The sequence below is a fragment of the Dendronephthya gigantea genome, unplaced genomic scaffold (assembly GCF_004324835.1).
Source record: "Dendronephthya gigantea isolate DGI-Jeju-01 unplaced genomic scaffold, DenGig_1.0 000073F, whole genome shotgun sequence".
NCBI lineage: Eukaryota > Metazoa > Cnidaria > Anthozoa > Malacalcyonacea > Nephtheidae > Dendronephthya > Dendronephthya gigantea.
In genome coordinates, this window is record NW_021163083.1 from 1,108,422 (window position 1) to 1,135,724 (window position 27,303).

General features: G+C 36.9%; 8 protein-coding genes across 11 annotated transcripts; 5 read left to right on the top strand and 3 right to left on the bottom strand.

Annotated features, from left to right (window-relative positions):
• Positions 1-41: 41 nt before the first annotated feature.
• On the top strand, positions 42-7,166 carry LOC114531539. The gene is made up of 3 exons (XM_028553150.1): positions 42-100; positions 175-268; positions 5,057-7,166. The coding sequence occupies exon 3, from the start codon at positions 5,103-5,105 to the stop codon at positions 7,146-7,148; it is 2,046 nt and encodes a 681-aa protein (XP_028408951.1). The 5' UTR covers positions 42-100; positions 175-268; positions 5,057-5,102; the 3' UTR covers positions 7,149-7,166.
• On the bottom strand, positions 803-2,633 carry LOC114531544 (pituitary tumor-transforming gene 1 protein-interacting protein-like). Its single transcript, XM_028553154.1, has 2 exons — positions 2,270-2,633; positions 803-1,338 (listed from the first exon to the last, which is right to left on the bottom strand). The coding sequence occupies exons 1-2, from the start codon at positions 2,418-2,420 to the stop codon at positions 920-922; spliced, it is 570 nt and encodes a 189-aa protein (XP_028408955.1). The 5' UTR covers positions 2,421-2,633; the 3' UTR covers positions 803-919.
• Positions 3,400-4,897, top strand: LOC114531541. The gene has a single exon (XM_028553152.1). The coding sequence runs from the start codon at positions 3,645-3,647 to the stop codon at positions 4,509-4,511; it is 867 nt and encodes a 288-aa protein (XP_028408953.1). The 5' UTR covers positions 3,400-3,644; the 3' UTR covers positions 4,512-4,897.
• Positions 7,115-8,331, bottom strand: LOC114531542. Its single transcript, XM_028553153.1, has 2 exons — positions 7,797-8,331; positions 7,115-7,604 (listed from the first exon to the last, which is right to left on the bottom strand). The coding sequence occupies exons 1-2, from the start codon at positions 8,313-8,315 to the stop codon at positions 7,305-7,307; spliced, it is 819 nt and encodes a 272-aa protein (XP_028408954.1). The 5' UTR covers positions 8,316-8,331; the 3' UTR covers positions 7,115-7,304.
• A 138-nt stretch (positions 8,332-8,469) lies between these two features.
• LOC114531584 (C-1-tetrahydrofolate synthase, cytoplasmic-like) lies at positions 8,470-16,859 on the top strand. Of its 3 annotated transcripts, none has more exons than XM_028553193.1 (38): positions 8,470-8,749; positions 9,232-9,316; positions 9,386-9,445; positions 9,548-9,601; positions 9,685-9,821; positions 9,943-10,043; positions 10,154-10,206; positions 10,307-10,390; positions 10,465-10,518; positions 10,602-10,659; positions 10,739-10,831; positions 10,941-11,017; positions 11,511-11,566; positions 11,869-11,947; positions 12,034-12,128; positions 12,212-12,348; positions 12,426-12,472; positions 12,541-12,598; positions 12,720-12,769; positions 12,858-12,932; positions 13,007-13,109; positions 13,197-13,273; positions 13,350-13,429; positions 13,511-13,571; positions 13,651-13,719; positions 13,793-13,904; positions 13,979-14,047; positions 14,115-14,185; positions 14,273-14,314; positions 14,388-14,488; positions 14,569-14,663; positions 14,733-14,815; positions 14,899-15,088; positions 15,163-15,233; positions 15,404-16,196; positions 16,321-16,357; positions 16,458-16,622; positions 16,704-16,859. In XM_028553193.1, the coding sequence occupies exons 1-35, from the start codon at positions 8,715-8,717 to the stop codon at positions 15,491-15,493; spliced, it is 2,802 nt and encodes a 933-aa protein (XP_028408994.1). In that variant the 5' UTR covers positions 8,470-8,714; the 3' UTR covers positions 15,494-16,196; positions 16,321-16,357; positions 16,458-16,622; positions 16,704-16,859. The 3 variants fall into 3 exon arrangements, with proteins under 3 accessions (XP_028408994.1, XP_028408993.1, XP_028408995.1); XM_028553192.1 differs by having other exon boundaries at positions 16,458-16,497; XM_028553194.1 differs by lacking the exon at positions 16,704-16,859 and having other exon boundaries at positions 16,498-16,677.
• A 157-nt stretch (positions 16,860-17,016) lies between these two features.
• Positions 17,017-19,229, top strand: LOC114531586 (egl nine homolog 1-like). Its single transcript, XM_028553196.1, has 5 exons — positions 17,017-17,819; positions 18,150-18,269; positions 18,344-18,480; positions 18,551-18,626; positions 18,758-19,229. Exons 1-5 carry the CDS (start codon positions 17,346-17,348, stop codon positions 18,782-18,784), a joined length of 834 nt encoding a protein of 277 aa, XP_028408997.1. The 5' UTR covers positions 17,017-17,345; the 3' UTR covers positions 18,785-19,229.
• A 297-nt stretch (positions 19,230-19,526) lies between these two features.
• Positions 19,527-26,933, top strand: LOC114531650 (rab3 GTPase-activating protein catalytic subunit-like). Of its 2 annotated transcripts, none has more exons than XM_028553269.1 (27): positions 19,527-19,558; positions 19,638-19,690; positions 19,855-19,930; positions 20,062-20,145; positions 20,221-20,335; positions 20,436-20,523; positions 20,832-20,951; positions 22,375-22,540; positions 22,782-22,963; positions 23,077-23,145; positions 23,219-23,292; positions 23,370-23,456; positions 23,585-23,742; positions 23,848-23,946; positions 24,032-24,122; positions 24,207-24,288; positions 24,351-24,405; positions 24,488-24,817; positions 24,927-25,064; positions 25,132-25,261; positions 25,333-25,463; positions 25,535-25,672; positions 25,741-25,837; positions 25,941-26,035; positions 26,159-26,371; positions 26,436-26,483; positions 26,566-26,933. In XM_028553269.1, the coding sequence occupies exons 1-27, from the start codon at positions 19,538-19,540 to the stop codon at positions 26,746-26,748; spliced, it is 3,123 nt and encodes a 1,040-aa protein (XP_028409070.1). In that variant the 5' UTR covers positions 19,527-19,537; the 3' UTR covers positions 26,749-26,933. The 2 variants fall into 2 exon arrangements, with proteins under 2 accessions (XP_028409070.1, XP_028409071.1); XM_028553270.1 differs by having other exon boundaries at positions 25,336-25,463.
• Positions 20,978-22,136, bottom strand: LOC114531651. Its single transcript, XM_028553271.1, has one exon. The coding sequence runs from the start codon at positions 22,105-22,107 to the stop codon at positions 21,256-21,258; it is 852 nt and encodes a 283-aa protein (XP_028409072.1). The 5' UTR covers positions 22,108-22,136; the 3' UTR covers positions 20,978-21,255.
• Positions 26,934-27,303: the final 370 nt, after the last annotated feature.

Below are 27,303 nucleotides of genomic sequence, written 5' to 3' on the forward strand. Positions count from 1 at the left end.
TGATATAAAGTATCGAATATATGAAATGTGTAATTTTATTTTGTAAAAAGTAAGTACAACGCGAAACACCTGGAAGAGAAAATATTCGGTTTTACACAAGGTACGTCGCTTTGTTACAAGATTGCATGAATTCAGAGCACTCAAACACAGTCATTTTGTTGCTTTGTTTTTCAGAGACCAGCAATGGTGATTATGATTGGTACAATTTCTTTCCTTGATGAAAAATCATTGTGGTAACGTTAGTGTTGGTTTTCACCTTTGCATGAAGGTAAATTAGTACATTATTTTGAGTACAGAGGAATGTTTCGTTAATCGCAAATCATACTTAAGCGAGCAATGGCCTTGTCAACCAACTTGCAAGTTTCTGCAAGTCTCTTTGCTAAGGTCTTTGGCCCTCAGAAAAACACTGTGTGTACAATAAGATGCAATAATTGAGAGTCAATATATGGAAACAATCTTTTTAAATATGAACTGGGTAGATTACAAAGATTTACTACATACATATGCCAAATACACCGTAACAATTGTTGGCATTTTCTCAAACCTAATACGTTTGTTAAAATTTGAAAAATCTTTCCAACTACAAAATAGTCAAATGCTATTTTTCATTAGTATGTTATTATTATCAACCACGTGCACAGTGCATTGTTTACCAAAGCAACTGTCAGTCTGCCAGTATCATTTCAAGCACTAAAACGTGCTACATGCATTCCTGGTAAAAAGTCTGATGGCGCCATGGACCAGCAAGAGAAATATTTCGCTCGCTAGTTAATCAAGTACAATACACACGTGATATGATATCAATTGAAGAAATCTCTAATTCAAAACTCCTCACAAGTTTATTACGCACGAAAAGCTAAAATTGAATGTAACTCCGGTTATAAAATGTTTACTGTTCAAACAGACGACATTTTTTATCCTAGCCGTCCAGTTGATACTTTTTCTTGAGATCGTCCGTTCGCGATCCTGAAGGCTTCACTTTCTTCGACATTAATGGCGTACGTCGCCGTTTATTCTTCTTATCTTTGTCTTTGGTGCTGACTGGTTCGTAGTCTTTATTTCGAGGCATTTTACAAAAGAAGATATACAGCACCAATAGAATGACAATCAGAAGTAAAAAGAGGGCGCAGGCTAGAAGGACGTAAACTAAAACAGCTTCCTTTGCTGGCTTATCACAATCTCCATAATACCAATCATCTTCATCGCAAGCATTACGTTCATCTCGTAGGTTTTCTGGAAGGCAGGATTTTCCCGAGAAACACCATGAACATTTCATGTGTTGGGAACAGTTCTGACAAGAGCGATACATGCTACAATCAATACCTGTCGTTGGCGGATCTAAAAAGAACAAAATCATTCTGATAAAAATCGCCTTCAACTGATTTACTCATGGTATCTCGATCCTGAGAATGCTTATCAAATCATTCTACCTCAGTAGAGAAAAGGTGTTATTACTGTTATATGTATGTGAGAGCGATCCTCTCAAAATACCCAGCAAATGACCTTCGTCGGAAACCAAATTATTGCAGATTAATTTGAGATCCAGGCAGTTAGAAGTTAAAATCTACGAGGCACACACAAAACTTTATCATTGATCTGTACAAAATCTAAAATTTTGACAGACTCTATATTCGAGGGAATATTCTACGCAACATTCCAAATACTGTCATCCATGACAACTATTAAGACGGAATTCAGGCGTGACCTCTATATGTTAGCGAAATAGCATTGGATAAATCTCGTTATTCGTTCAAACAGGTTGTATCTCTCCTGCAGAATCCTAGTAATGCTCTTATTTCTTAGCTCAGGTAATTTAAGCTGATGGCTGGCTAGCCAGAATTCTCACTTCCAAATTTGTAGATATTAAATTTGCGTGGCCGTATTCAGGCATGGAATCTGATACTGACTTTGACTTGTATTTGTCAAACAGTTATGGCCATTGCAATAGCTATCCAAGGCACAGTATATATACAAATTAACCGTCTATTTCGACATTCAAGTCACCAATACCTTCACGAATTATGGAGTCAAAATGTTGGCTTAATACTTCTGTAGTCAGGCTAACGCATGGACACGATATACTCACACATGACTGCAATTTGGGAAGAGAAAAATTATAGTGATATTATACTGTGAATAATGATTATTCTTTGAACATGTAAGCTCTATTCGACCAAGCAGTTTTGACAATTTGACAAGCTCCTTAACATACAAAATATTAACAGCAAAACGGGTTGTCGTGCGTCTGTAACAAAGTTGAAATACCTACCAGTCGTCGCTGGAGACCCCGTGCTCGCCTTCGTCGTATTTGTATTTAAAACACTGGGAATTGCGAGGCAAAATCCAAAAGATATATACACTAGGACAGACACTACAAAAACATTGAAACGTCGTGACGACCCTCGGCCGTAACAACTCATATTTTCCCAGACAGACTATACCACACACTTGAATTAGATATCTTCATAAACCTATTTCACACACGGATTCCTCTTCTCCCCGTGAGTTACCAACCAAAACCAGTGTCAAATTACACTAATATCTTCGAGGTTTCGTTGACATTCGGGCTCTCCTCGACACGAAAAATATAAGACAAAATTGGTGCTGCTATCGTTGACTGCGTTTGGGCAAGCTAAAACAAGGGATTTCTAATGATATTTATGTAAATGAATCGAATATTTGAGCAGAGTTTATGCTTGGCTGATTTTTTCTCCTCTGACTGCAAAGTTAAAAAAGTAATATTTCGCTATAAAAACACACAATCATTCCATAGTTTTTAGTCGGTTCTCGTGTTTTTAGCAAAGTTTTTTTAAGGTGTTTAACTAGATGACGATCTGTGGTCATGATATATGGAAAGGCTTTGGCGTGAATAACTTGTAATTATTCTTTGCTATTTGACTTGCTTGGTATATCAAGGTTGAAACCCGAAATAATTTTGCATAATTATTTTGTGGTGTGGTGTTGGCGAACAGTTTTAATCGTTTAGACCATGTCTTTGCCCAAAACGTGGCCTGTTGTCGTCTTTTGATCACCATGCGAGGTCTAATTGTAACAATCTCAAGTTTAACTTCAGTTGTCTGGGTTATTTATTCAATCGACTAGAGTTACTGCATGGTTGAATGGATGATAAACCACACGTCATTAATCATCATTAATCATGTGCATAATTAAAAAATTTTATGCTCTGAGTGTTCGCTCTTCCCAAATACACTCATTACTGATGCTCAAAATAGTTACCTAAGGCTTTGTTGTAACAGCTGATGTGTTCAGATTACACTGGATTTGCTGGTCACGACACCTTTGTTAGTTTGTTTGTCGTTAAGAATATTTGCTCAATCAGTCAATACCAAATGCTCAAGACTTTGACACATTTGTTTATTCATCTGTAACATTTAAGCAAGGTCGAGAAACCTTGCTGCACATCTGCAAGGACATAGCTCGCTAAAATTTAATCATCTGCTTTCACAGTTTCACTTTGCCTCTAATAATTATTCATCATGATTTCACCCCTGCTGAGGGCGAATTGTCTACTACCAAGAATTTGCTCATAATTTATTAGAATTTTGTTTATCCAAATTGTCTCTGTAGCAAAACATCAGACCGGGAGCTTGGTAGAATATCAACGGTAAATCTTGTTTCCGAGAATGACCAGACAACCAACATTGTTGATATATGAAGATGATGTGAATTTCATAACAAATTCAACTTTACAGTATACCAACATTGAGACCGGGGGAGATTTGTTTGGATTGTGGCAAAACGAAAGAGAAGTTGTAGTTCAACTTGTGTCAGGGCCTGGCCAAAATTGCCGTCGTACTGCTACAGCATTCTTCCAAGATAGAACCTATCTTAGTAATGTTGGTAATCATTTAATCAACGAGAAGGGCTTGTGCAACATTGGTGAATGGCATTCGCATCATCGCCTCAATTTACCTGAACCAAGTCATGGCGATAAAGGAACAGTTTGGAGAAATATGCCTGGACTAGGAATAAAACAGTTTTTACTCATTATTGCGACCATTACACCGAAAGATGGGGTTGATATAAATGGTTTCATTTTTACAGCGCCAGTCAAACAACATCAAAATGGCGAAATGATTAGACTTCGAACTCGAGCTCTCGGTGGACCGAATCCGTTCCGACGACAACCCGATGTATTGGAAATGTTACGTGAGGGAGCGGAGGTGCCAAAGGTAGCGAATCCTCCCCCATATACACCCACAGAGCGAAATCCCAAAAAACAGAGAAGATCGAAAAAAGAAAAGAGATCGGGGAATGGTGAAAGCAAAAGCAAGTTCCGTCGTCGTTGGTTTTCGGGTAGAAAAAAGAATAAAGAGAAGTACGGTGAATTGCAGACAGATAATAGTACAATATCGATGAATGTTCAACCGCATGAACATTATCGAAGTCTTGATCCGAATAAGAGTGTCGAAATTGAACCGGCTGATGACCGTTCCACACGCCCTTTGATAAATAACAAGAATACTGAACGGAGGAGCACTTACCTTTAAAAGAACTTCATCTTATGCACTGACGTCCACTCTACCTATCATTACTGAATGTTATATTTAACCAGAATATTACCAATTTGCTTATGCATAATAACAATTTTCAGCATCTTCATGATTGATTTTGTACCACAAAGATAGCAATGAAATGTGATATACACAATTATACCTTGATAACTGTCACTCTCAAATATAATGATATATCATTTCAATTTTGTACCTTATTGATCAGAAAGTTGACACTAGTTACTAGCAGTTAGAAATTTTAATCACATATGATAAAGAATGTATAATGAAGACATTTCTATAAGTATGCTAAGAATAGTTTTAAATCTGGAACAAACATTGTCAGTGTCCAGGGGAGGTTAGATTGTTTACCTCATGTACCACAATGAATGGAAACTAAAACGAAAGTAGTTTTGATCTCATTCATTTTCTCCTTACCAGAAACCGCCCGCTGGGCAAATTCCTCGAAAACAATATCACGATTTGCATATGAAGTTGCTAGTTCATATTTCACATGAAGTGTATTTGTTTTTAAATTATAGAACTACGAAAGACGTGAAGACAGTGTTTCTTCCGAATCTGGTTAAGATGAGTGTGCTGGACGATCTGACTGACATACTTCACATTCAGAGTCCATTGCTATATTTATTTGAAGGAGAGTTAATACGTATTAGCAGAACTATAGCGGAAGTTCGGTATGTACGCTTTCTCACCGGCTTTGGAGAATTATATGGTCTTTACAGTCACAGTCGAGGACCTGTTGTACATCTTGCCTCGCTGAAGAAACTTGACCAAGCGCAATTGAAGGTGGCCTTGTCGAGAAGGTGCGTTGAAACGGAAAATGAGTACAGTTTGAGTGTACTGGGTGCATGGTTTGCAGTTCAAAATCTTGACATATCACCTCGTCATCTTATTCAAAGTATGGCTGACACATTAAGTGAAAACGAAAGTACTGTTTGTGTCGTTGTTAAAGGGGCACAAGTTACATATGATTTTGAAGACATGAGCAAAAATACCCACGCTTTCTTCTTGATGGAAGGTAAGATCTTTAAGATGGATATAAAAATCATAAGACGAGAAAGTCCGTTTCAACTTGATTGTGATTTTACTAAAAGTTTCTCGTCAGGCGGATATGTTGCAAGTGAGCTTGACGAAATCCGTTCAAATAAACGTGGATACCATGAGTATGGAACTGAGATGGTTGACATGTCTGGAAAGTCGAAAGCTGAAACCATAACATCAAATTCTGAGCATTCATTTGACCCTAGTGTTGATGGCCTTCCGGAGTCGAAAATTGAAAGTGAAAATTTGCATTGCAACGACATGTTAGGTGAAACTAAGGAAGACAGCGATGCTGAAGAATCTGCGCCAGATTCATTGTCAAAGAAACACGATTTGATCCCAGAAGAGAGCAATATAGCTGAGACTTTGAAAAGAGGAGAAAACGAAGAGGTTTCTTTATCCCAAAACGGTCCAAATGAGAAAGACGTGAAGACAGTGTTTCTTCCGAATCTGGTTAAGATGAGTGTACTGGACGATCTGACTGACATACTTCACATTCAGAGTCCATTGCTATATTTATTTGAAGGAGAGTTAATACGTATTAGCAGAACTATTGCGGAGGTTCGGTATGAACGCTTTCTCACCGTTTTCGGAGAATTATATGGTCTTTACAGTCACAGTCGAGGACCTGTTGTACATCTTGCCTCGCTGAAGAAACTTGACCAAGCGCAATTGAAGGTGGCCTTGGCTAGCAGGCGCGTTGAAACGGAAAATGAGTACAGTTTGAGTGTACTGGGTGCATGGTTTGCAGTTCAAAATCTTGACATATCACCTCGTCATCTTATTCAAAGTATGGCTGACACATTAAGTGAAAACGAAAGTACAGTTTGTGTCGTTGTTAAAGGGGCACAAGTTATATATGATTTTGAAGACATGAGCAAAAATACCCACGCTTTCTTCTTGATGGATGGTAAGATCTTTAAGATGGATATAAAAATCATAAGACGAGAAAGTCCGTTTCAACTTGATTGTGATTTTACTAAAAGTTTCTCGTCAGGCGGATATGTTGAGTCGAAAAATGAAAGTGAAAATTTGCATTGCAACGACATGTTGGGTGAAACTAAGGAAGACATCGATGCTGAAGAATCTGCGCCAGATTCATTGTCAACGAAAGACGATTTGATCCCAGAAAAGAGCAAGGTTTCTTCAGCCCAAAGCGGTCCAAATGACGAGGTTTGGGTCAATATAGTTTGTGAAAAAAGTTTTGACAGTTGGGCTGTGGTTGAAACAGATTCTACAACTAAAAGGAATGCTCGTGCAGAAACTTTCCAACAACCGAACGAAAATGCGAGTTTAGAGAACGGAGAAATAAATTCGACCGATGCAAAAGTAGGGAGTGCCATTGGTTTGAAAAATGAGGCAGGATTAGTATCGGATGTCCTGCCAGGAAATAATGAAAGAACCGATATGGAAAGTCAGGACATGAATCATTTGCCTGTGGCTGTGGGGAACTCCATCAAAGACGATAAGATTGAAAATGCAACAAAATGCCATTACGAGAGAGAAAGCGCTCATGCAAACGATGACAATGGAGGCAATGAAAATGAATCTTCATATAATACACACCTTTGACAAATATACACATTGGCTGAAAGAATGCATTCAATGTATTCTTTATTGGGTGATAAATTAATGTATGATTGTGTAATCTCCTTGCAAATAGAGTTTGAAAATAGATTGATAGAACTGATAGCAATACAATCTTATTGTTGCAGACAGCATAATATTTTAATTTCCAGTTTTTACCCATGTTCTATTAACGCATTGGTAATGTGGTGCAATGTTACCGTAGGCAGTTTCTAGAACAAGGCGAACCTTGCTTGGACACCAAGTGATCACGTCCATAAATACGCATTTTTTTAAAGGGAAAAAGTCTTTTAGATTGTAGGTGGCCGCCATATCCGGATCTCGTACTTTCTGTTTGTCTCTGTCGACAAGAAAGGGAAACACGTCTAAATGAACAAAGCCACGAATCAATCTGGCCATTGGACTGACAAATGAACAGCTATCCATTTGAAGATCAACCACCTGATGGAAAAAGATTTGATGAAATTACAGTATGAATAAAACGATAAAAAATAACAAGGACTTGGGGATTAAGTTTGCCAACTGAAACTAAGTACGGAGTACTAGTAAAGTACCTACTAGACTTGCCACGAGTCTGTCTACTAAAATTCCTCCAGCCCGGTTTTAAGGTGGTCTGAATACATCCTTATTTACCTCGCCTGTGCAACTGAATCTTCTTCTGTCGTCCTCCTCTTCCTTTTGCATGAAATCTTTCTGTACAACAAAATGAAACTTATCATCACTACCTTGTTGGAAGTTTCGTTTACCTCCAAATGCTTTCAAAGCCTTAAACTTCGTAATATCCACCAAAACATCGACGTCTTGATCCCAGGGTATAATGTCTCCATCTCTGTATTGACCCAGAAGCGAACCACAGCCGATTACATACGGAATTTTATAAAAACTTGCAAGTTTATGCCATTGATGCAATAGAGCAGCGAATGCTTTTCTGTTTTCGTTTGCTGGACAGCTGTTACTTGGCAATGTTATAAACAAACCTTTGTTTTTAGACTTTGTCGAGTATGGAATTCTCCAACTTTGGAAGTAATTTAATATGAAATGTGTGGAATTTCTTACTCCGTAATTATCTATCCCGACTATCCGAATTGCGAAAACCCAAAAGCAGATAATTGCGGCAAAACCGATAACAAAATTTCGCCAAATCTTCGACATTCGGTATCCCTTTATTGCTTTTAAATATTTAATAATAACACTTCCGTTGCGATCAACTTCCGCTTGACAAAATATTTTATGATAATCATCTGGAATTTAGTCCAGATCCGGCGTTCATAATTTGTTTTATCGTCTTAGTTTTAGACTAAGGTTTCTCAAACAAGGAACAGATAGCTTCATTTTGAGTCTTGCTACTGGTTACTGTAACGTAGCACCATTATATGACGTCATAATGTTCCGCCGACCATCTGCTAACCATACCTAGTGACCATATCATTCACCACATGTGCCTGTTTAACCTGCGAACAGGCCATACTCAAATCATTGGACTTTTCACAACCGTGCATGCAGTGAGTGTTCAGTATTTTTTGGATAAAAATCTATTTTAAAAAACGTAGAATGGCTCAGATTTTAAAAGGGTCCGAAGTGGCAAAGTAAGTGTAATCTCAGTAATTAATATATTAAAACGAAAGAGCTTTTACAAACCATGCGCGTATTTCGTAATCATGTTGAAATTCATAATGAATTTGATATTGTATTTCATAGCTATATTATGTGTAAATTGTGTGTTCTATTTTGGTAGATGTAAAATAAGTAACAACTATTTTGGTAAACCAGCTGTAAATGTTTTCCAACATGTATGCATTTCCATGAAGTTGAACTGTTAGTATAACCCTGCAAATAGATGTAACTATGCAACCACTAACTGGTGTCTAAAATGGTAGTCATTCTGCTGCATGTAGACTTTTTCCCCACAGAGGACAGTTTGCATGTTATGATTGAATATCACAAACTGGACCAAGTTTTTAAAACTTAAACTCCTAGAGTTCCTTAAATTTTAGTCTCCAAATGGCTTTCCTGGCATAGTACATCAGTACAGTACATGACTATCCTTTTACCATTACATTTTCAACAGAGACATTCGTGCCAAACTGAAAGTCATTGTTGATGAAACAAGAGAAAATTATCCTGAATTCAATCCATGTTTGGCCATAGTTCAGGTAAATAAAAAGCATGTTAATTTATGGTATTCACCTGGTAGTAATGATTTTTTCTTATTGACTATCTAGATTGGTGGTCGTGCTGACTCAACCTCTTACATCAGGGCAAAGTCAAAAGCTGCAAATGAGGTTAAATTATTAGCAATTTGAGATAGAGTTAGTACATTGTATCCTGAAGTCAAATTCGCATTGAATTTTTTAAAATAATATTCATTGTTGAATCTGCCTTAGATTGGAATGGTTGCAAAACATGTTCAATTGTCAAATACTGCAACTGAACAAGAGGTAGGTATCAATAGTGGTTTCATTAACATTTTTTTAGATGTGTTTCTATTGGAAAAAATACTTCATATTCTTTCCATCACAAGGTTTTGAAGAAAGTGGATGAGCTAAATAAAGATCCAAATGTTCATGGAATTATTGTGCAACTACCACCAGATTCATCTGAGCCTATTGATCCTTCTGCTTGCACAAATGCTGTTGCACCTGAAAAGGATGTTGATGGGTAAGGTTCCTGAAGTAACTCAGCATTGTTGCAAATTGAAATAAAAGCAACAATGAATTTTGACACCCAGTCCATCGATTGTATTAATTAGGGATGTTAAATTGCCGTGTACTTTTCTTAGTCTTAATGATGTGAATGCTGGACGACTTGCAAGAGGCCAGCTGAATGATTGCATCATTCCTTGTACACCCAGAGGTTGTCTGGAATTGATCAAAAGGACTGGTTAGTACTAGCACTTAGTGCAATACCAGATTAGAAGTGGCTTAGTGGCTAACATATTTTTTAATACTGTGTACATATTTTTTAATACCATATCTTTCTCCATAAATTAGGAATTGAAGTGCAAGGAAAGAAAGCAATCGTGCTTGGGCGAAGTAAAATTGTGGTGAGCTGTGTGAGCTTATTTCAATTAATTTAACTGTAAATCATTATACTGGAATTATAAAAAAGATGTGACTGAGTTCACGAGTGCTTTTATTTCACAGGGTGCTCCAATGTCCAATGTTCTAACATTCAATCATGCAACAGTTACAGTTTGTCATTCAAAAACTAAAAATCTTCCTGATGTGGTATGTATTTATGAATAAAGATTATTATTTTACCCTCACAACATTAAACTTACATTCATCATTTCTTTATACAGGTTCGTGAAGGAGAGATTGTTGTTGTTGCAATTGGTAGTCCACATTTTGTAAAAGTAAGGCTTATTGTCCCTAGGAAAGATTTTGTGATGTATTAGATGTGTATTTGGGTGCATAATACATGCATGTTTATGTTTAGAGTGACTGGATACAAGATGGTGCTGTTGTTATTGACTGTGGCATCAATGCTATTCCAGGTAATATGTTTTCATATAAATTAGGATCCAGCTAACTTGAACTCTTAAGGGAAATGAAAAATCTATTTCATTGTTTAAGATTCTAGCAAGAAAAGTGGGCATCGTTTAGTTGGCGATGTTGACTATGCTGAGGCCTCAAAAAAAGCTGGGTGGATCACTCCAGTTCCTGGTGGTGAGTTGAGACCTTATTGTGCTAAAAATAAAGATATCACAGGAATGTTTATTATAGTATAAATAGTCACCTCAGTACATGGTTATAAGATCATCTTCTGTTAATTCAGGTGTTGGTCCAATGACTGTGGCAATGTTGATGCAAAACACTGTGGAAAGTGCTAAAAAGATGATCCTCAAACAAAAGGTCTCTTCAAATCTTGAGATGGGCTATTCATTGCAACCTCTTTTTAAGTTACTCAGATATGCTCTTAGAAAATAGATAGAACTTCAATCAAAACAGTTTTTAAAGCACTGTATCTCTGTGTATTTGAAATACTTAGCCTCAGAAGGAAAGTAGCTAGGCTACTGGGTATTAATATATATTGTTTCCCACATTTAACAATTCAGATTTGTAACAATGTAGATTATGTAGACGTACTATAGTGCATACAATGTATTCATAAATATAATGTGGATAATAGATGTTGTGTGCTAGCTGTATGATATTGTGCTGCTGAAGTTTGGTGCTGATAAAGATGGCAAAAACATCATTGTGTTTCTCTTGGCAAAGAATAGTATTCCTCTAGGTTCTGCCAATGATAAATAGTCTCTGAGTGTATACTTTGACAAAATATCTTTAGGTCTAGATAGGTCTTGAAATGCTTTAGTAACCGTTGTTCGTTTTCTGTTTATCTTAGGCTGGTTTGTGGGAAATAAAGTTTTTGCCACTCAATATTTTGAGGCCTGTTCCAAGGTAACCGATTCCACCGTAACTATGTCAAAATTTGAATAGTTTAATATGGAAATGAAGAATTGAAATTTTTTATTGTAAATGGAAAGAAAACGCACGTAACGTTTACTAAAGCATTTAGCAAGTACGTCTCTGGTTCCACCTAAAACTCACAGATAGCCTTGCTAAGGAGAAAAATCTTTATTTCCCTGATCATTATGTTGAAGAAGTAATAAAATGATAAAGATTGATCCGTGTTTGAGGGTTGATCTTGGTTGTAGCTCTTATAAAAAAAACGTGTGTGTGTTTGTTGACGATTTTTGTAGTGATATTGAAATTTCCAAAGCACAAGATCCTAAAAATATTCAACAGTTGGCGAGTGAAATTGGTATTCAGAAACACGAGGTTTGTAGAAAAGAGGAGTAATAACTGATTGTTGTAAATTTGTTCAATTTTTGCTAAACGAACTTTATTACCATTCTGTTCTTTAGTTGGAGTTGTATGGTACAAAAAAATGCAAAGTGTCGCTTTCAGTTGTTGAACGTCTTAAAAATGAATCTGTTGGAAAATATGTCGTAATTGCCGGGTAGGCTTTGGTCTTTGGATATGTTTTGTCAATGTTTCGTGTTGTCTGTGTGGTGCGGGGGGATTTACTGTGTTTTATTTTAGAATTACTCCAACCCCCCTGGGAGAGGGGAAGAGTACAACTACCATCGGTATTTCCCAGGCAATGTCCGCTCATTTGAAGAAGAACACCTTTGCTTGTATTCGTCAGCCTTCGCAAGGACCTATCTTTGGAATAAAAGGTTTACTTCAATTCATTTTTTATTGCATGCAGAACTTTCGATAAAGGCGGGCTTCAACCATTTTCTAACTATTTAAGGTGGAGCTGCTGGCGGTGGTTACTCTCAAGTCATCCCAATGGAGGAGGTTTGTTCCTGAAAACACGTCTGATCTAAACTTTGATTGACAACTAAAGCAACTCGTTATATTTGTAGTTCAATCTTCATTTAACTGGCGACATCCACGCCATAACTGCTGCAAACAATCTTGTAGGTAGGTTATCTCCTTTTTCAGACAGATAATAAACGAGAAAACTTCAAACGAATAATCTATAAGCTGTGACAAATATTGTGGATATTCATACTAAGTATTCTTTGATTTCTTTCTCTTTTAGCTGCAGCAATTGATACCAGAATATTTCACGAGTCCACCCAAAGTGACGAGGTATAGCATTCAGGCCATAGATGGCTGTTTATCCCAACAATCTTTATTTATAATGGACTTCAACAAACGTATCAACGTCTTTTTATAGGCATTATTTAATAGACTCGTTCCAGCCAAAGATGGCAAGAGGAGATTTTCAGACATTATGATGAGAAGATTAAAGGTTCCGGTTTTAATATTTTCTTTTTGTCTTTTGTACTTATTCATAATCTTCATTAGGCGTTGGATCATTTGTAGAGACTTGGTATCGATAAAACAAACCCTGATGAACTGACGGCTGAAGAAGCTGGAAAATTTGCAAGACTCGACATAGACCCAGAAAGCATTACTTGGCAAAGAGGTTTGTTTTAAACCAAAGACATTTGGTACATAATCAATGTGATTGTATGAATAAACGTAACGACCATAAATTTCGTATTTCTTCTAGTGATGGACACAAACGACAGATTCCTCCGACAGATTACCATTGGTCAGTCGCCCACAGAGAAAGGCAGAACTCGTGTTGTAAGTACAAATATATCCTGCCTTTTGTTCCGACAGAGCTCGTTCTAACTAACAGGTGCTTTTTTTATTTGTTTAGTGCCAATTTGATATTTCTGTGGCGAGTGAGATTATGGCGATCTTGGCGCTGGCAAAAAATCTTGAAGACATGAAGCAAAGGTATCCCTTCTACTTTGATCAGGTTTTTAAATTTATGACAGCTTGTAGTGGCAAAGGAATACTATTTTTCTATAATTGTAGATTTGGGAAGATGGTAGTAGCTTGTGATAAGAAAGGGCAAGCAGTGACAGCTGATGATTTGGTAAGATGAATGAATTTCTAAGAATGAATGGCGGCTTTTGACCAGACAAAGTTCAGTACGTGTTTGTATTGTTTTTCAGGGTGTCACAGGGGCGGTTACTGTGTTGATGAAGGATACAATTAAACCAAACTTGATGCAGACTTTGGAGGTACTAGATGAGACGGCATGGGATTATTATGGATAGTATAAGGATGATTAAAAAATATTTTTGTTACTTTGAGGGTTCCCCCGTGTTTGTTCACGCTGGTCCATTTGCCAATATTGCTCATGGAAATTCCTCGATTATCGCAGACAGAATAGCGCTAAAACTCGTGGGAAAGGATGGTTTTGTCTGTGAGTTACTGTACAATTTCCCCAGTGATTTGACTGAACACAACTGAATGCTTTTTTTTCTCACTTTCTTTAAGTCACTGAGGCGGGATTTGGAGCAGATATTGGGATGGAAAAGTTTTTTAATATCAAGTGTAGATATAGTGGTAAGTGGAGATATAATATTATCTCTTTCTGTCGTATTACTATTTATAGAGAGATTCTTTATTCTAGGTCTTGTTCCAAACTGTGTTGTTCTTGTGGCAACTATTCGAGCTATTAAAATGCACGGCGGAGGTCCTAAGGTTTGTGGATATTTGAATGGCTTACTTCAATACAACCAAAGCACAAATATATTAAGGTTGATGCATCATAATTCATCTGTATTCCAGGTGGTTGCAGGCAGACCTCTCGCTGACGTGTATGTTGAGGAGGTGATTATATTCAAGCATATAAATTAACTTAGTTTATTGTACTTTATCAAGTGTCTGAATATATTTTTTCTAGAATGTCGATCTTGTAAAAAATGGATTTTCAAACCTTGCCAAGCAAATTGAGAATGCTATGTTCTTTGGCGTTCCAGTTGTGGTGGCTGTTAACCGTTTCAAGTTAGTTTCAAAACAAAAAAATATGAATGGTAGCTCGTAGTACAGTATTATAAGTCATGATAAATCCTATTTTCTCACAGGACAGATACGGACGCTGAAATTGAGTTACTTATCAAACTGTGTAAAGAGGCTGGCGCCTTTGATGCTGTAGCTTCAACCCACTGGGCTGATGGAGGTAAGTCAATGTCTTCTCTTATCTCTTAGATTGATTGCCATTTGTATAACTTTGTGTTCCTTTCTAAAGGTGCTGGAGCAGTGAAGTTGGCCGAAGCTGTTATCAAAGCAACCGAACAACCGGTTGAGTTCAAATTTCTTTATGATTTACAGGTAAGCTCCGTTTAATATTTTTCTCCCTGATATACCTACAGATAAAAAACTGGATTCGTAAAAGTTTGTTCATCGTCAAACAGCTGCCAATTGAAAAGAAGATTGAAACAATCGCTCAGAAAATCTATGGTGCTGATGGAGTAGAGTTTTCAGAGGAAGCCAAGAAAAGGATCAATCTATTTAGAAGCCAAGGATTCAATGATCTGCCAATTTGTATGGCAAAGACGCATTTATCTTTGTCACACAATGCTGACGTAAAAGGAGCGCCAAAAGGTAAGTACTGCGTGAAGTGTATCATAGTTTAGTCTTCTTTTCCATAATTTATTTTTATTCTTTTGCTTTTAAAGGATTTACTCTTCCAATCCGCGATGTTCGAGCAAGCGTTGGAGCAGGCTTTTTGTTTCCACTGGTGGGCACGGTATGTAAAATGATTTAAAATTAATGAAATTGTAAATATCTCTGCTGAGATCCGAAAAACATACAACACAAGTTTTAGGTGAAATGCTTTCGGCAATAACCCAATGAATTGAATGATCCCGTCATCCCAATTCCTAGTTTAGTGCCACACTCTTGTTCTCTGCTTTTCAGATGAGCACAATGCCAGGGCTTCCAACCAGACCATGTTTCTACGATGTAGACTTAAACACAGAGACAGAAGACGTTCTGGGGTTGTTCTAGACAAAGAAAAAGCCTGCATAGAACAATTTAATTTGAATAGATTCAATTAAGTTTGCTCTTCTCCAAAACTGAATTGATTATATGATTAGAACATTAATTTATGACTAGATTTACAAAAATTTATATCTTTGAAAGATTACACATATTCGTTAAAAAAATCCAGTTTTTCGATAGCTGATTGCAATCGTGTTAGGATTTGATTGCATGCAAATCACACACGCACACGTCAGTAAGTACAATAACCTTATATTGTCGAGGTCGATCTGCGCCTGAGGCTATAGTTGTTTTTTCTCCTAAACCTTGGTAATTCACTAGCTGTATTTTGTTTTAATATGTCGTACCCAATATGGACAGCGCTGTACCACGTATGAACAACGAATAACAGCAAATAACGACTTTTTTTAAACGAATTGGGACATACGAAAACAAGTCATTAGCTGTATTTCCGGCTGTTTATCATCGCCTCTTTTTGTCAGTGTAGTCATTGAAGGAGAAAATTATTTCAGATACTGAAATTAATTTTACTAATGGCAACCTGACTTCTACTAACTGTATTTGTTGTAGGCTACTTTTATGTCATTTCTTTCAAGTTTTGGTACAGGTCTTTCAAAAACTCTCGAGCAGTTGAATTTCACGTTAAGAGAATGGCCAGTAATCACTTCACACATTTAGCAGAAGCTGAAGAAAGACTCGGCGGCCAACAGTGAGTGTTGATGACTTGATGTTGTTTATATTATATTGCATTGTGTGAATACTCTTTGTGAGTGAATCACATGTGACAGGGATAATTTTGTAGTAATTTGCTTCAAAATCTTACTTCTGTTCAGATTAAATAGAACAAATGAAGTGACCAAGACCAGGAAGGTAGGTTATGACCAAAACTCTGAAGAATATATCTCCTTCATTTTGTTCAGGACATCATAAACAACCACGTTTATTACAACTGGTCTTTTGATTTTTGCAGGAAATATTTGAAATGACGTGTTTTGCAATATTCTCTGAAGGTATTTGCTTTCGTTGTGAACGACCCTACGAGTGATGCATTTTCTGTTGTGGACGGAGTGATGATTGATGATGCATTCCAATGTTTATATTTGGATCCAGGCTGTCACTTGAAGCTCAGTTGGGAGTGGGTGTATATTCTTCTTCAAACGTTTTGGACCATTCGTAGGACGTTATGATAAGTTGCATAATCGATTATTTCTTACAGGTCAGAGAAATTGTGTACCTGGAGGAACGAGTCGCTCTTCTAACAAGAGAAAGGATCGCAGTGGATCTATAATATATTCTCTAACACTTATTCAGCGAAATCCGGTTTCTTTTTACAATAATATAGTAAAAGTCAGATTCGAGGAGTAATTAAAAAGCGATGTTAATAAATGAATTATTGTATTGTGTTCAAATTTTTGAAAATTTGATTTCCAGAACTCAAATTAATTAATCTTTTCAAGAAACGCTTACCCTGCACTTTCGTAGTGCTAACATAAAGTAATTAAATTGGTCGTAGACCGCTACACAACTCCACTTTTGATATCCTGATGAAAAAAATGGCAAATAGTTGATATTTTTGTTATTCTACGACTAAAACTGGCGAAATTGCGCTCGGAATTGTGTGTTTTTAGTGTATCAGCACGAACACTGCTCTTCCTTATTCTAAACGCAATTTTAGCCTAGTGAAAGCAGGTATATTTTCTTAACAACTGCGTCCGCGATCAGGAATTTATTTATTTCTTCGGAGCTCTCATCGTGATGATAATTTTGGGAAGTCTTTCAAGAGCCAAGACGTGAGATTTAGCATGAAATTCGAGAAACACTATTACAAACAAAGTGTCAATAATAGTTGCTTAGTAGGATGAGCAAATTAGCCAAAGAGACGCTTTGTATTGATTGCCGTCGTCTAGAATTGCCACGAAGATGTGATGCGTGTAAGATGTTAAAACAAGCTTTGACGATAAATACATACGTAAATAGTAATGTCATGTCACAGCCAGACACACGATCAAATACCCTTGAAGAGCTCGCCAGAAATGTTTTGGACAAGTTAAACCATCAAGGATATTGTGTGATCGATAAGTTCCACAAAGAACAAACAGCTTTAGCCATTTTAGATGAAGTAAAACGCGTGCACGAGAAGGGAAGAATGCATAACGGACAATTAACAACGAACACGTTAACTTCAGAGAACATTCGAGGTGATTTAATTGTGTGGCTTGATGGTAGAGAGCCAGAGAATGAAAATATATTACTTCATATGCGTAGAGTGGATGCTTTGGTTCGTGAACTCAATAAAATGATTTCCTATCACAAGATTGAAGGCAGGACGCAGGTATAAATTATTAAAATGTATATAAAGTCATTCATTGAGGACTACTGTCTCTTTCTTCCAATATTAAAATCCATGATTCCTTTTGTTTGTTACAGTGTTATTGTCAACCTGGTCATCATAGTAACCTTGACTGACTATAACTTGAATTAAAATGTTATAATTTTCATGATTTTATACATCGCAGTATGCATAATTGGCTAAGAAATTCCCAGACAAAAATGCTTAAAGCACAAAGACGACCGAAGTTCAAGCACCACCTACTTGATTATATAATATTGACATCTACACTAATTACAATAAATGCATGTTCTTCATTTATTACTAATTAAGGCAATGGTTGCTTGTTATCCTGGTGGTGGGAAGAGGTACAGAAAACATGTTGATAATCCTAATCAAGATGGAAGATGTTTAACCACATTATATTATCTTAACAAGGATTATGACAGAGAGGTTGGTTGACAAAGTCTTTGTTGGTTATTCATGATGTTTTGCATAAAATTAAGTTGACTTTTTGGTCTTGGTAGGTCTGTGGTGGAATATTGCGTTTGTATCCTCATGGTGGTAATATGTATGTTGATATCGAACCAATACTTGACAGATTGTTTATATTCTGGTCAGACAGACGAAATCCTCATGAAGTATTGCCAGCTCATACAGTAAGGTGAGTAATATTTGAATGGTGCTAATCAAGCTTGTGTTTGGAGTCCTAAAGAATTCTTATTGAATTATAGGTATGCCATTACTCTATGGTATTTTGATAAAGAAGAGAGAGAAGCTGAATATCAACGATTGGAGAATTTGAAAATGGTTAGGATCCTATATAATGTACCAAAAAAAATTAAATTTTATGATATTAATTAAAAAGGGAAACTTTTGCTTCTCATATCTATTTTATATGCCAAGAAGAGAGGATATTAATTTCAATCTTTTCATTACAGCGAGGCAGTCAAGCACAAAGAACCTGACCTAATAAAGTGTTTTCAGAATATTCATGCTAATTATTTGCCAAATGCTGGAGCAATTTGGCAAACAAATGTATTGCTTATGAAATTGCCATAATATGACAATTATACCTGAAGAATCAGTAATATGAATGCAATAATTTTCCATAAAAGACATGTCTGGTCATTAATGAATAATGGTTTCCAAACTTAGAATAATGTAAATAAGTTGTACAATATTTTGTATATTTTCAGTTTTGATTTATTGACCATTTTGTTCAGATGAGTATGGGTATTGTAGTCAGTTACTGTGGGTACTAAGTTTGGACTAGGTAACAAACCAGCATGTCTAATTTACAAGAATGTTACATAACCAAGAGAAAATATTGCCAAAGTGTCAGATAAAACTTATGTAATGTCTTGATATTTTATATTAGCTATAAAAACTATGGATAAAAAAATAAGTTAAACAAAGAAATGTTTGTAAATGTGTGTGCACAGAGCCCCCACCAAAAAATAGGTCGATTACATGGAGTGAATTATGGTGAAAGATTAAACAGGTTATGTGATGCGCTTTTTACCCCATCTAGGCGCGATAACTCGCTCCATGTAAACAAGCCCTAAGTGTACGGCTGTGCACCCAACGTAGTGGGTGTGGGGCTGCCCCAGAGTGCCCCCTCCCATTGAGTTTTAGGCGCCAAATATGTCTAAGTTTTGTCGAAATATTTGATAAATTTCTCGTACTAACACGTCACAATTAGCCATGTCGATACCAATATGGCGGACGAGGATGAAAATGTAAGAAATAGTAGTTTTGCTCACTTTCTTAAACGAACTCATGCGATTTTATTTTAATTCCTTTTTATTCTTATTATAGGAGTCGACTGTATTTGAAATTACTGATTTCACGGCCGCGTCAGAATGGGAAAGGTGCGTTATCTCCGATTTTAAATACAGTACATATGTACTATAATTCTATAAATAAATTTCTCGATGGGAATGACACTGGAATGACTAGTGCAAAATACACTGTATAAGTTCTCTGCATTTTTCATGAAAGAAAATGTTATTAACTGCACATTTTTTATTTCCAGGTTTGTCTCACAAATTGAAGAAATTCTGCACAAATGGAAAGTTGACAACAGCAATAAGAAGCCATCCTTTCTCCAGGTTTTTATATATTTTAGTGCTCTATCAAGTATTCCGACGAGTCCTAAGGCCTTTAGTTTATCCGTCTTTGAGCAAATTTAAGTAATTCGAAATAAGAAATACTGACATAATGTTACAAATTATGTTATTAGCGTGTCCGGAACTTCTCTTCATCTTCAAACAAAGAGGGGAAATCAGGAAACCTGAAGCCAATCCCAAAGAAGATTACATCCGAGGTGAGAAAATCTATCGCTGTCCATAAGCACAATGATACAAAAAACTTATTCAGTGCTTTCTTATTCTTCTGCAAGTCGAAACAATCAAACTGGGAGACATTATCAGAGAGTGTTCATTTCTCAGACTTTTGTTTTGATATCACATACCATTCCACAGCTTCGAAGAATGAACGTCATGAAGAAAACTCTGGTTTGTAAAAACTTTATATTATGACATCTATGAGAGCAATTAAATAACTATAATACAAATTTGATTTATTTTCTGCAACTTTTTATATTTTCATGTCAAGGATTTGAAGATGGCCTTCCTTATGCAGTGTTGGACATGTTCAATATGGATTATGATTTTCCACCACGTGTTCATTGCCTTAGTCGATGGTATGTTGATGATTTTTGGGAAATGCTTTTCTAATTAAAATGAGTCATCACCAGAAGGTGACCCTCAGCCTCTGAAAATCTTATAGTCATATAAATATTAAGATATGTCTAGTTTTGTTTTTATCCCTGGTTCGGTGGTTCCTGACCTCATATAACAATGAATGAGATGTATTCTTTGCAATTACACCCATCTAGGAAATCTTTAGCCATGAAATGAAGATAATTACCTTTTCTCCTCATTGCTAAGATTTTAGTTGTGAAAAAACTCTTGTTCATTATTCATTTCAATATTGTTTTTACTTTTCAAGGTATGGCTTAAAGGAGTTTATAGTTTTATCACCATCTGTAGAAAATGCCGCCATCACAAGTGAATCAAGATATCATTTACTCCTCAGTTCTGTGTCAATGGCCTTATCTAATTCCAAATGGTGAGTTAAGAGCCTCTCAAGGCTTCTATAACTAGAATTAAAAATTAGAAATGCATGTACAAGATAAAGTTTTGGATGGGAGGAATGGATTGAAAGTCTTCTTTCAATCAAGAAAAACCGGGAAATGAAGTATCCAGATTTAATTTTCATTAAATCTAAGATTATTATTATTAAATCGCTATTACACCAAAAGATTACTGAATTACTTGCAAAACATTGTTCATTTTAATATGTAGTGGCTAGTAAAATGAACTCTGTGTTGCAAGGACCAGGGTTTTCAAATTCGCATGTATCTTATCATGTCCTAGTTCATTCTTCTTACAAAGCCATGCCAATGCCAACTGCAATTATAACCAAACAGATCAGTTATAAAACTGTCAACTGCGTAAAAATCTTCATACTCTTTCAGAAAATCTTTAAAACAGCCCAACTGTTTTCTCCCCATCTTCACAAAATCTTCGTTGTTGCCCATAAACATTCCCAATTCTTTCGGGATATCAGGGCTGGTATCTTCGCAAATCAGGTAATCGCCGACCTTGAAATATTGATGGAGATATTGAAACACGATAGGAATATTGACGTGGGCGTCTTCGATGAAGACCCAGGGGTGTGGAAGGCTTTTCAAAAACTCGTCCGTAAATGTTTTCTCGATTTCATACGCATCCCCTTGAAGAAAGGTGACATTCTCCGGCTTTAACTTGTTCACGATCTCGCTGCGATTACTGATGTCAAGATCCATGCTGTATACATGAGCACTAATATCAAATAACTTCAGAGTATCGGCTATCCAAATAGCATTGCCTCCGGACAATGTACCCAACTCAATCACCGTTTTAGGTTTGACCAAACCAAACAGTTGTTGGTAGAGCACAAAATCCACAGGGCATTTACAAATATCAAAGCCACGATATCTTGCAAGGTGCCTTCCAGCAGATTCACATTTGTTGTATGCTGGTGGAGTATCTGAGCGGTCTTCACGCTCGCTAATGCGTTGAAATCTTTTAGGGCTTGCCAGCAACTCTTCGCGCTTCAATTCCTGTCTTTTTCGAAGGTTTTTGTAGTCGTCAGGCTCATTTGCGAACGGTGGACTGTATTTTTTACCTTTAATGTATATATCGTCGTTGTCAGCTGATTGTGAGGATTGGTTTTCAGACATAATGCAGGAAAGCGACTAGTAGTATGAAAGAGCTTAGCAGTGGATTGTGCTATTTGACCTTTAGCCTGCTCGCAGACTGAATTATAGGTCCGGAAATTAAACGAGTTCAAGTTGACTCATTGCAGAGAGTTGTAAGAGTGTTATTTAATTTTCACTTATCCACCGTTTAAGCTAAACGGGCTTGACACAACCGGCCCCTGGAAAATAAAAACTGGTAAACCGCTAATAATTCATTGGCTTATAGTCTAATATTTATTATATTTCCAGTTATATTCCATTACTGGTTCAATTACACCACAAATGGAGACGATTGTACAGCGGGCTCTGTCTTGGTGGCGGTTTTCGAACTTGCTTCGAAATGTCACATTTACGTCATATTCCAACACAATTTAATCATCTGAAAGGCTTGCTTGATGTGTTCAAAGACAAGTTGGTATGTGTACATGACAAAACGAGTGGTGCAGCCAGTGGCTTAATAGTTTACCACTTCAACCGTAGCATAGCGACACGTAGCGTTAATCATTCTTTCCTAGGCCACTCGGAGAGAACTAATGGCTTTGAAACAAAGGAATACGTCACGGTTCGCTATGTACGATACGTAGCGTTCAAATGATTTCACTTTTTGTCGAATGATTTCACAGTCAGTCGTTAATGTATTTAATATTGTTTTTTAGTCCCTTCGCGGTACAAGTTCACCAGCGGTTACAATAACTGTAAGGTTTACATATTTCCTGAATGATTGGAGTGATACTGTTTGGCCCCAAGCCCCACCTGACGTGGACTCATGTCTTGGAGATGAAGTGGGATTGTCAGATATGGCTACGCTTCCTTTTGGTGCCGTGCAGGATGCTGTCAGGTGATCTCTTTACATAGCTTTTAATATTATTCTGATCAAATTAAAAAAAAGAAAAGTGAGAAAGAAGACTGAATAGTAGCGCATATTGTTTAAGATATGATTTTATTTAACAGCGAACTACATTTATCTGTGACTTGGCCGTGTTTATATGAAGATATCATCGTTGACAATGGGATCTATTCGTAAGTACACTACAACAAGCGTTTCTCCTGGAAGAAACAAGCGCTGAATATATTGATTGTTTTTTTATCTCAGTGATTTAGATCCTCTACAAGCCCCACAATGGCATGTGAGAGTCAGGATGAATGACGATGCTAATTGTCTTTTAGGTGGGTTAAATAATTTCTTTGTTACTGTCATTTTCGTAATAAGATAACTGACTTATGAATACCTCTGTTTTTTCTAGGTGGATATCTTGATCGTTATTTGAGTCTTTGTTATCGAAAGGAAGCCACCTCGTCACTGAAAGATGATTTGTATGACGACAGTGATGGTACATGTCCTTTATTCACATTTATCGTATATCATTTGGGGATTTCAACACCTTTGAACGTACAACCTCATACTGCAGCACTGAAATCGTGGCTATGTTGTAACCCTAAGGCCTTACTTTTCTTTTAGACAAAAACAAAGACTTCGCCAATGCATTTCAGAAACTTACCAAACCTGTTTTATCTTCAAACATAAGATCTGCTGTTACAAAGGCAACCTCGAAGATCACTGGTTCTTCCAGTGATGAGTCGCCTATACCAGCCGAACTTCTTAACTCTATATTAAAGGTAACATCTATGCTGTCATTCACTTGTGTAAAACGAATAATGAAGAGAGAATGATCTGTTCTTTCAGGATTTGTTTCTTTAAAACATGACGATTTCTTCTTTCAGCACTTGTTTCCTGACGCTGAATTACATCCAAATGACATTGATATAAAACAAGAGACATTACTGAAATCAAATATTTATGCAACAAAGGATATTCCCAGCGTGAGTTGACCTTCTTTGTCTTCGATTAGCTTTAACTTCTTGGGTTTGTATTCGACTTCTTAACCATTTTGGAAGATTTTCTTAGGATAAATTTCGTGGCCTGAAAAGCGCTCCTAAAGAAAGTCTAACTTACTCCTTGGCAATTTGTCTTTGTATTGTGAACCACAGCTATGGAGGTTAGTCATGTCATGTTTTATAAAATGAGAGTACTCAAATGAACTACAGAAACACTCATCAGTTGATTTGTATTATTTTAAAAGGTCTGCGAGCCGTTGCTCGTCTTTGGCAAGAATTTGTGTTGGAGATGAGATATCGCTGGGATCGTGGAATATTAATATCACGGTAATCACTTTATTCAAATCACTCTTATTTACTCCATCCCATTCATAACCTTTTTTCCCAAGGCTTGAGCTGGAAGCACCCAATCTGGACTGCAGTTTAATTCATCAAAAGTTACAGGTAACTAGAAAAGTTTATTGCAACAAAAAACAACTGGTTTTATTGTCTGAGTCTAAGTCTGAGCCTTGACTTCCTCTATTAGATGTTGAACTGTTGCATCGCTCGCAAGTGTTTATCCAAGCGAAGCCAGACTAGCATAAATGACGAAATGTCCGAGAAACATTTTAAACCAAACGACGGAAATCGACCAGCAAGTGCAAGGTCCAAACATTCTCACCCTGATGATGACAGTAGCGAAGATGAATTTTTCGAAGCATTAGAAAACCAAGATGATTCTGATGATTCTGGAGAGGACGAAGAGGGAAATTTGAAGACAGTACAGAGTAATACCAGACGAGAAGGGGCATTAAAACGATGTGGAGATCTTAGGCTACTAATATCTGGAGAACCTTTATATATACCTGTAACACAGGTTGGTGAGTTTGTGTTTGTTCATTAGGGATTAAACAGTAGCATTATGAGACCTGACTAAATCTAACATCAAATTAAGCGGTATGAAAGCGTAGTTTTAATCCTCGCAGGAACCTGCCCCAATGACAGAAGACATGTTACAGGCACATGCTGATGTTCTCACGCAACTCGGAACAACTGAGGAAGGTGCAAGAATTCGAGCTCAAATGCAAAGTGCTTGCCTGCTGTCCGACATGGAGGCATTTAAGGTAACTTTCATAGGTTAGTGTGAAGATACTCATTTATACCTAATCTTACTAAATTGTTGTTACTCAGGCAGCCAATCCAGGGTGTTTGTTAGAAGATTTTGTCCGGTGGTATTCTCCGAATGATTGGATACAAGGCGAAGAGACTCAGGACGAGATTGAATATCGGAGGAAAATGGAAGGCGACCAAAGGCAACAAGGTTTCATATCATATTGTCCTGTTAATATCCTCTACCTTCTACCACTTGTTACAATATTCAAACACTTTTAGCAGAGGAAGAGCAACAAGATGGAGAAGACTGGGGTACAAATGACGACGAAATCACGGAGGAAGAATTGAGTGAAGCCCTCTCTGAAGATGATAAGCAAAATGAAAAATTACCTAGGCAAACAACCTCAAAGGTTGGTTGATGCTTCTTATGAAATTACATTGGAAGCTAATAGTTCATGGTACAATATTTTCTCGTGTTTAGAATTGGTGTGAAGAGGGAAGATTGAGTCTACGCATGCGTGTACAAGGCAACATCTGGGAAGATAATTGGCGGAATGCGAGACCATGTCCCGTCCGACGACAAAAACGTCTTTTTGACGAAACTAAGGAAGCTGAGAAGGTCGAATCTTTTCCGTCATCACTTCTGTTAATTTGATCATAATTTGTGACGTGCTTCTTTATTTGAAGGTTTTTCATTATCTGTCTGGATTACGACCAGCTGAAGTTGCAACAGAGCTTATCTCTTCTTTACTTCAAGCATCAATAAGGCGCATAGAAAAAGAAGGTCTGTATTACTTCTATTATTATCACGAAGTGTTTCCCTCGTCATTCAGTAACGCTCACACCATCAGATAGATTGTTATCAAAATTTTCTCTATTAAATTTAGGCGATAGTGTTCATTCAAGTGCTGTTATTGATCGTGTTATAAAAAAAGCAAGTCGAATATTTGACACATCACAGGAACAGCTTGCTGTATACGAGGTTAGATTTTTATCACCTTTTAACCAAAAAAACTCTTTTCAATTAAACCGTTCATCAACTGCCTGAAGTATAAAGACGAAAATCCGGTGCTGGTTTGTGGCCAACCATTATCATTTTTTGCAGAATCTCTTCGAGAAACTTCGTCGTATTGAAATAAAGATTGCACAGGCGCAGTCATTGAAGTTCAAACTTCAGAGATCTGAAGTTGACCATAAGTCAGATATCGATACTGAAGCATTCATTGCGTCATTACTGGAGAAGCCCGAAGTGAACGTAGTTGGAGCTAGCCGTGGACCCATGGGCCATGTAATCAAGAATCTATTCTCCAAACAAGAGGTAACTAATTATTAAATTACTCATTGACCCAGATAAGTGGTTTATTTCGCATTCTGTGTCTTAGATATTGCGAGAACAAGAGCAAGATTATGACAATCATGAAATTAGCAAGGTAATTAATAATACTTGGTTGTTGTTGGTTGATTAATCAAATAAGTATTCGGCATTCATACTCAATATTTTTTAACCTTAAGGCACCAACTTCTAACCAGTCAAAACCGTTTCCAGCACCGGCTGGTCGAGAGTTTGTTTTACGAACAATTACAAATTATCCAGGCAGGAACTCAAGGGAATGCCCTCAACGTATGTACTGTGTTCTTGCTGGAGAAGAATTTCGCCTGGCTGCAGCATTTACATCTGACACTACATTCACGTGACATGATGCCATTTCATTTGTTCCCATCACATTAGTTCACTTGACCTTTAAAAGCGCAAGTGTAAACCTGATGGTATGTCACCTCATTCAAAAGTCGAGGTGGTCACCACCGATCTGAAATATGACTCAGTGTATACAATATACAAATATAATATAAATATGAATAATAATTGAATTAGTGAATTCACGGCAACCAGGTATATAATCCATCGCAATTATCGCTACTCTGGTTTAATTATTATTAATGAAATTTGTGACGTGATTTGACAATCAAAATTGTCAACTCGCAATTCAGATTCGCAACTCGCAATTCAAAATTGTCAACTCACAATGGAGATTGTCAACTCACAATGGAGATTGTCAACTCAATCAAAATTGTCAACTCACCATCAAATCCTCAAGCACCCCTGCGCGCTCGCACATCTTAGCCACAGATCTGTACATTACGCTGAATGCTGCATTTATGTTTTCCAATAAAGCGCCTGGGTACGAGGCTGGGCATTTTTAGCAACGCACGCACTTTGACAGGTGCAGCTCTCTGATTGGTCAGTTTTGC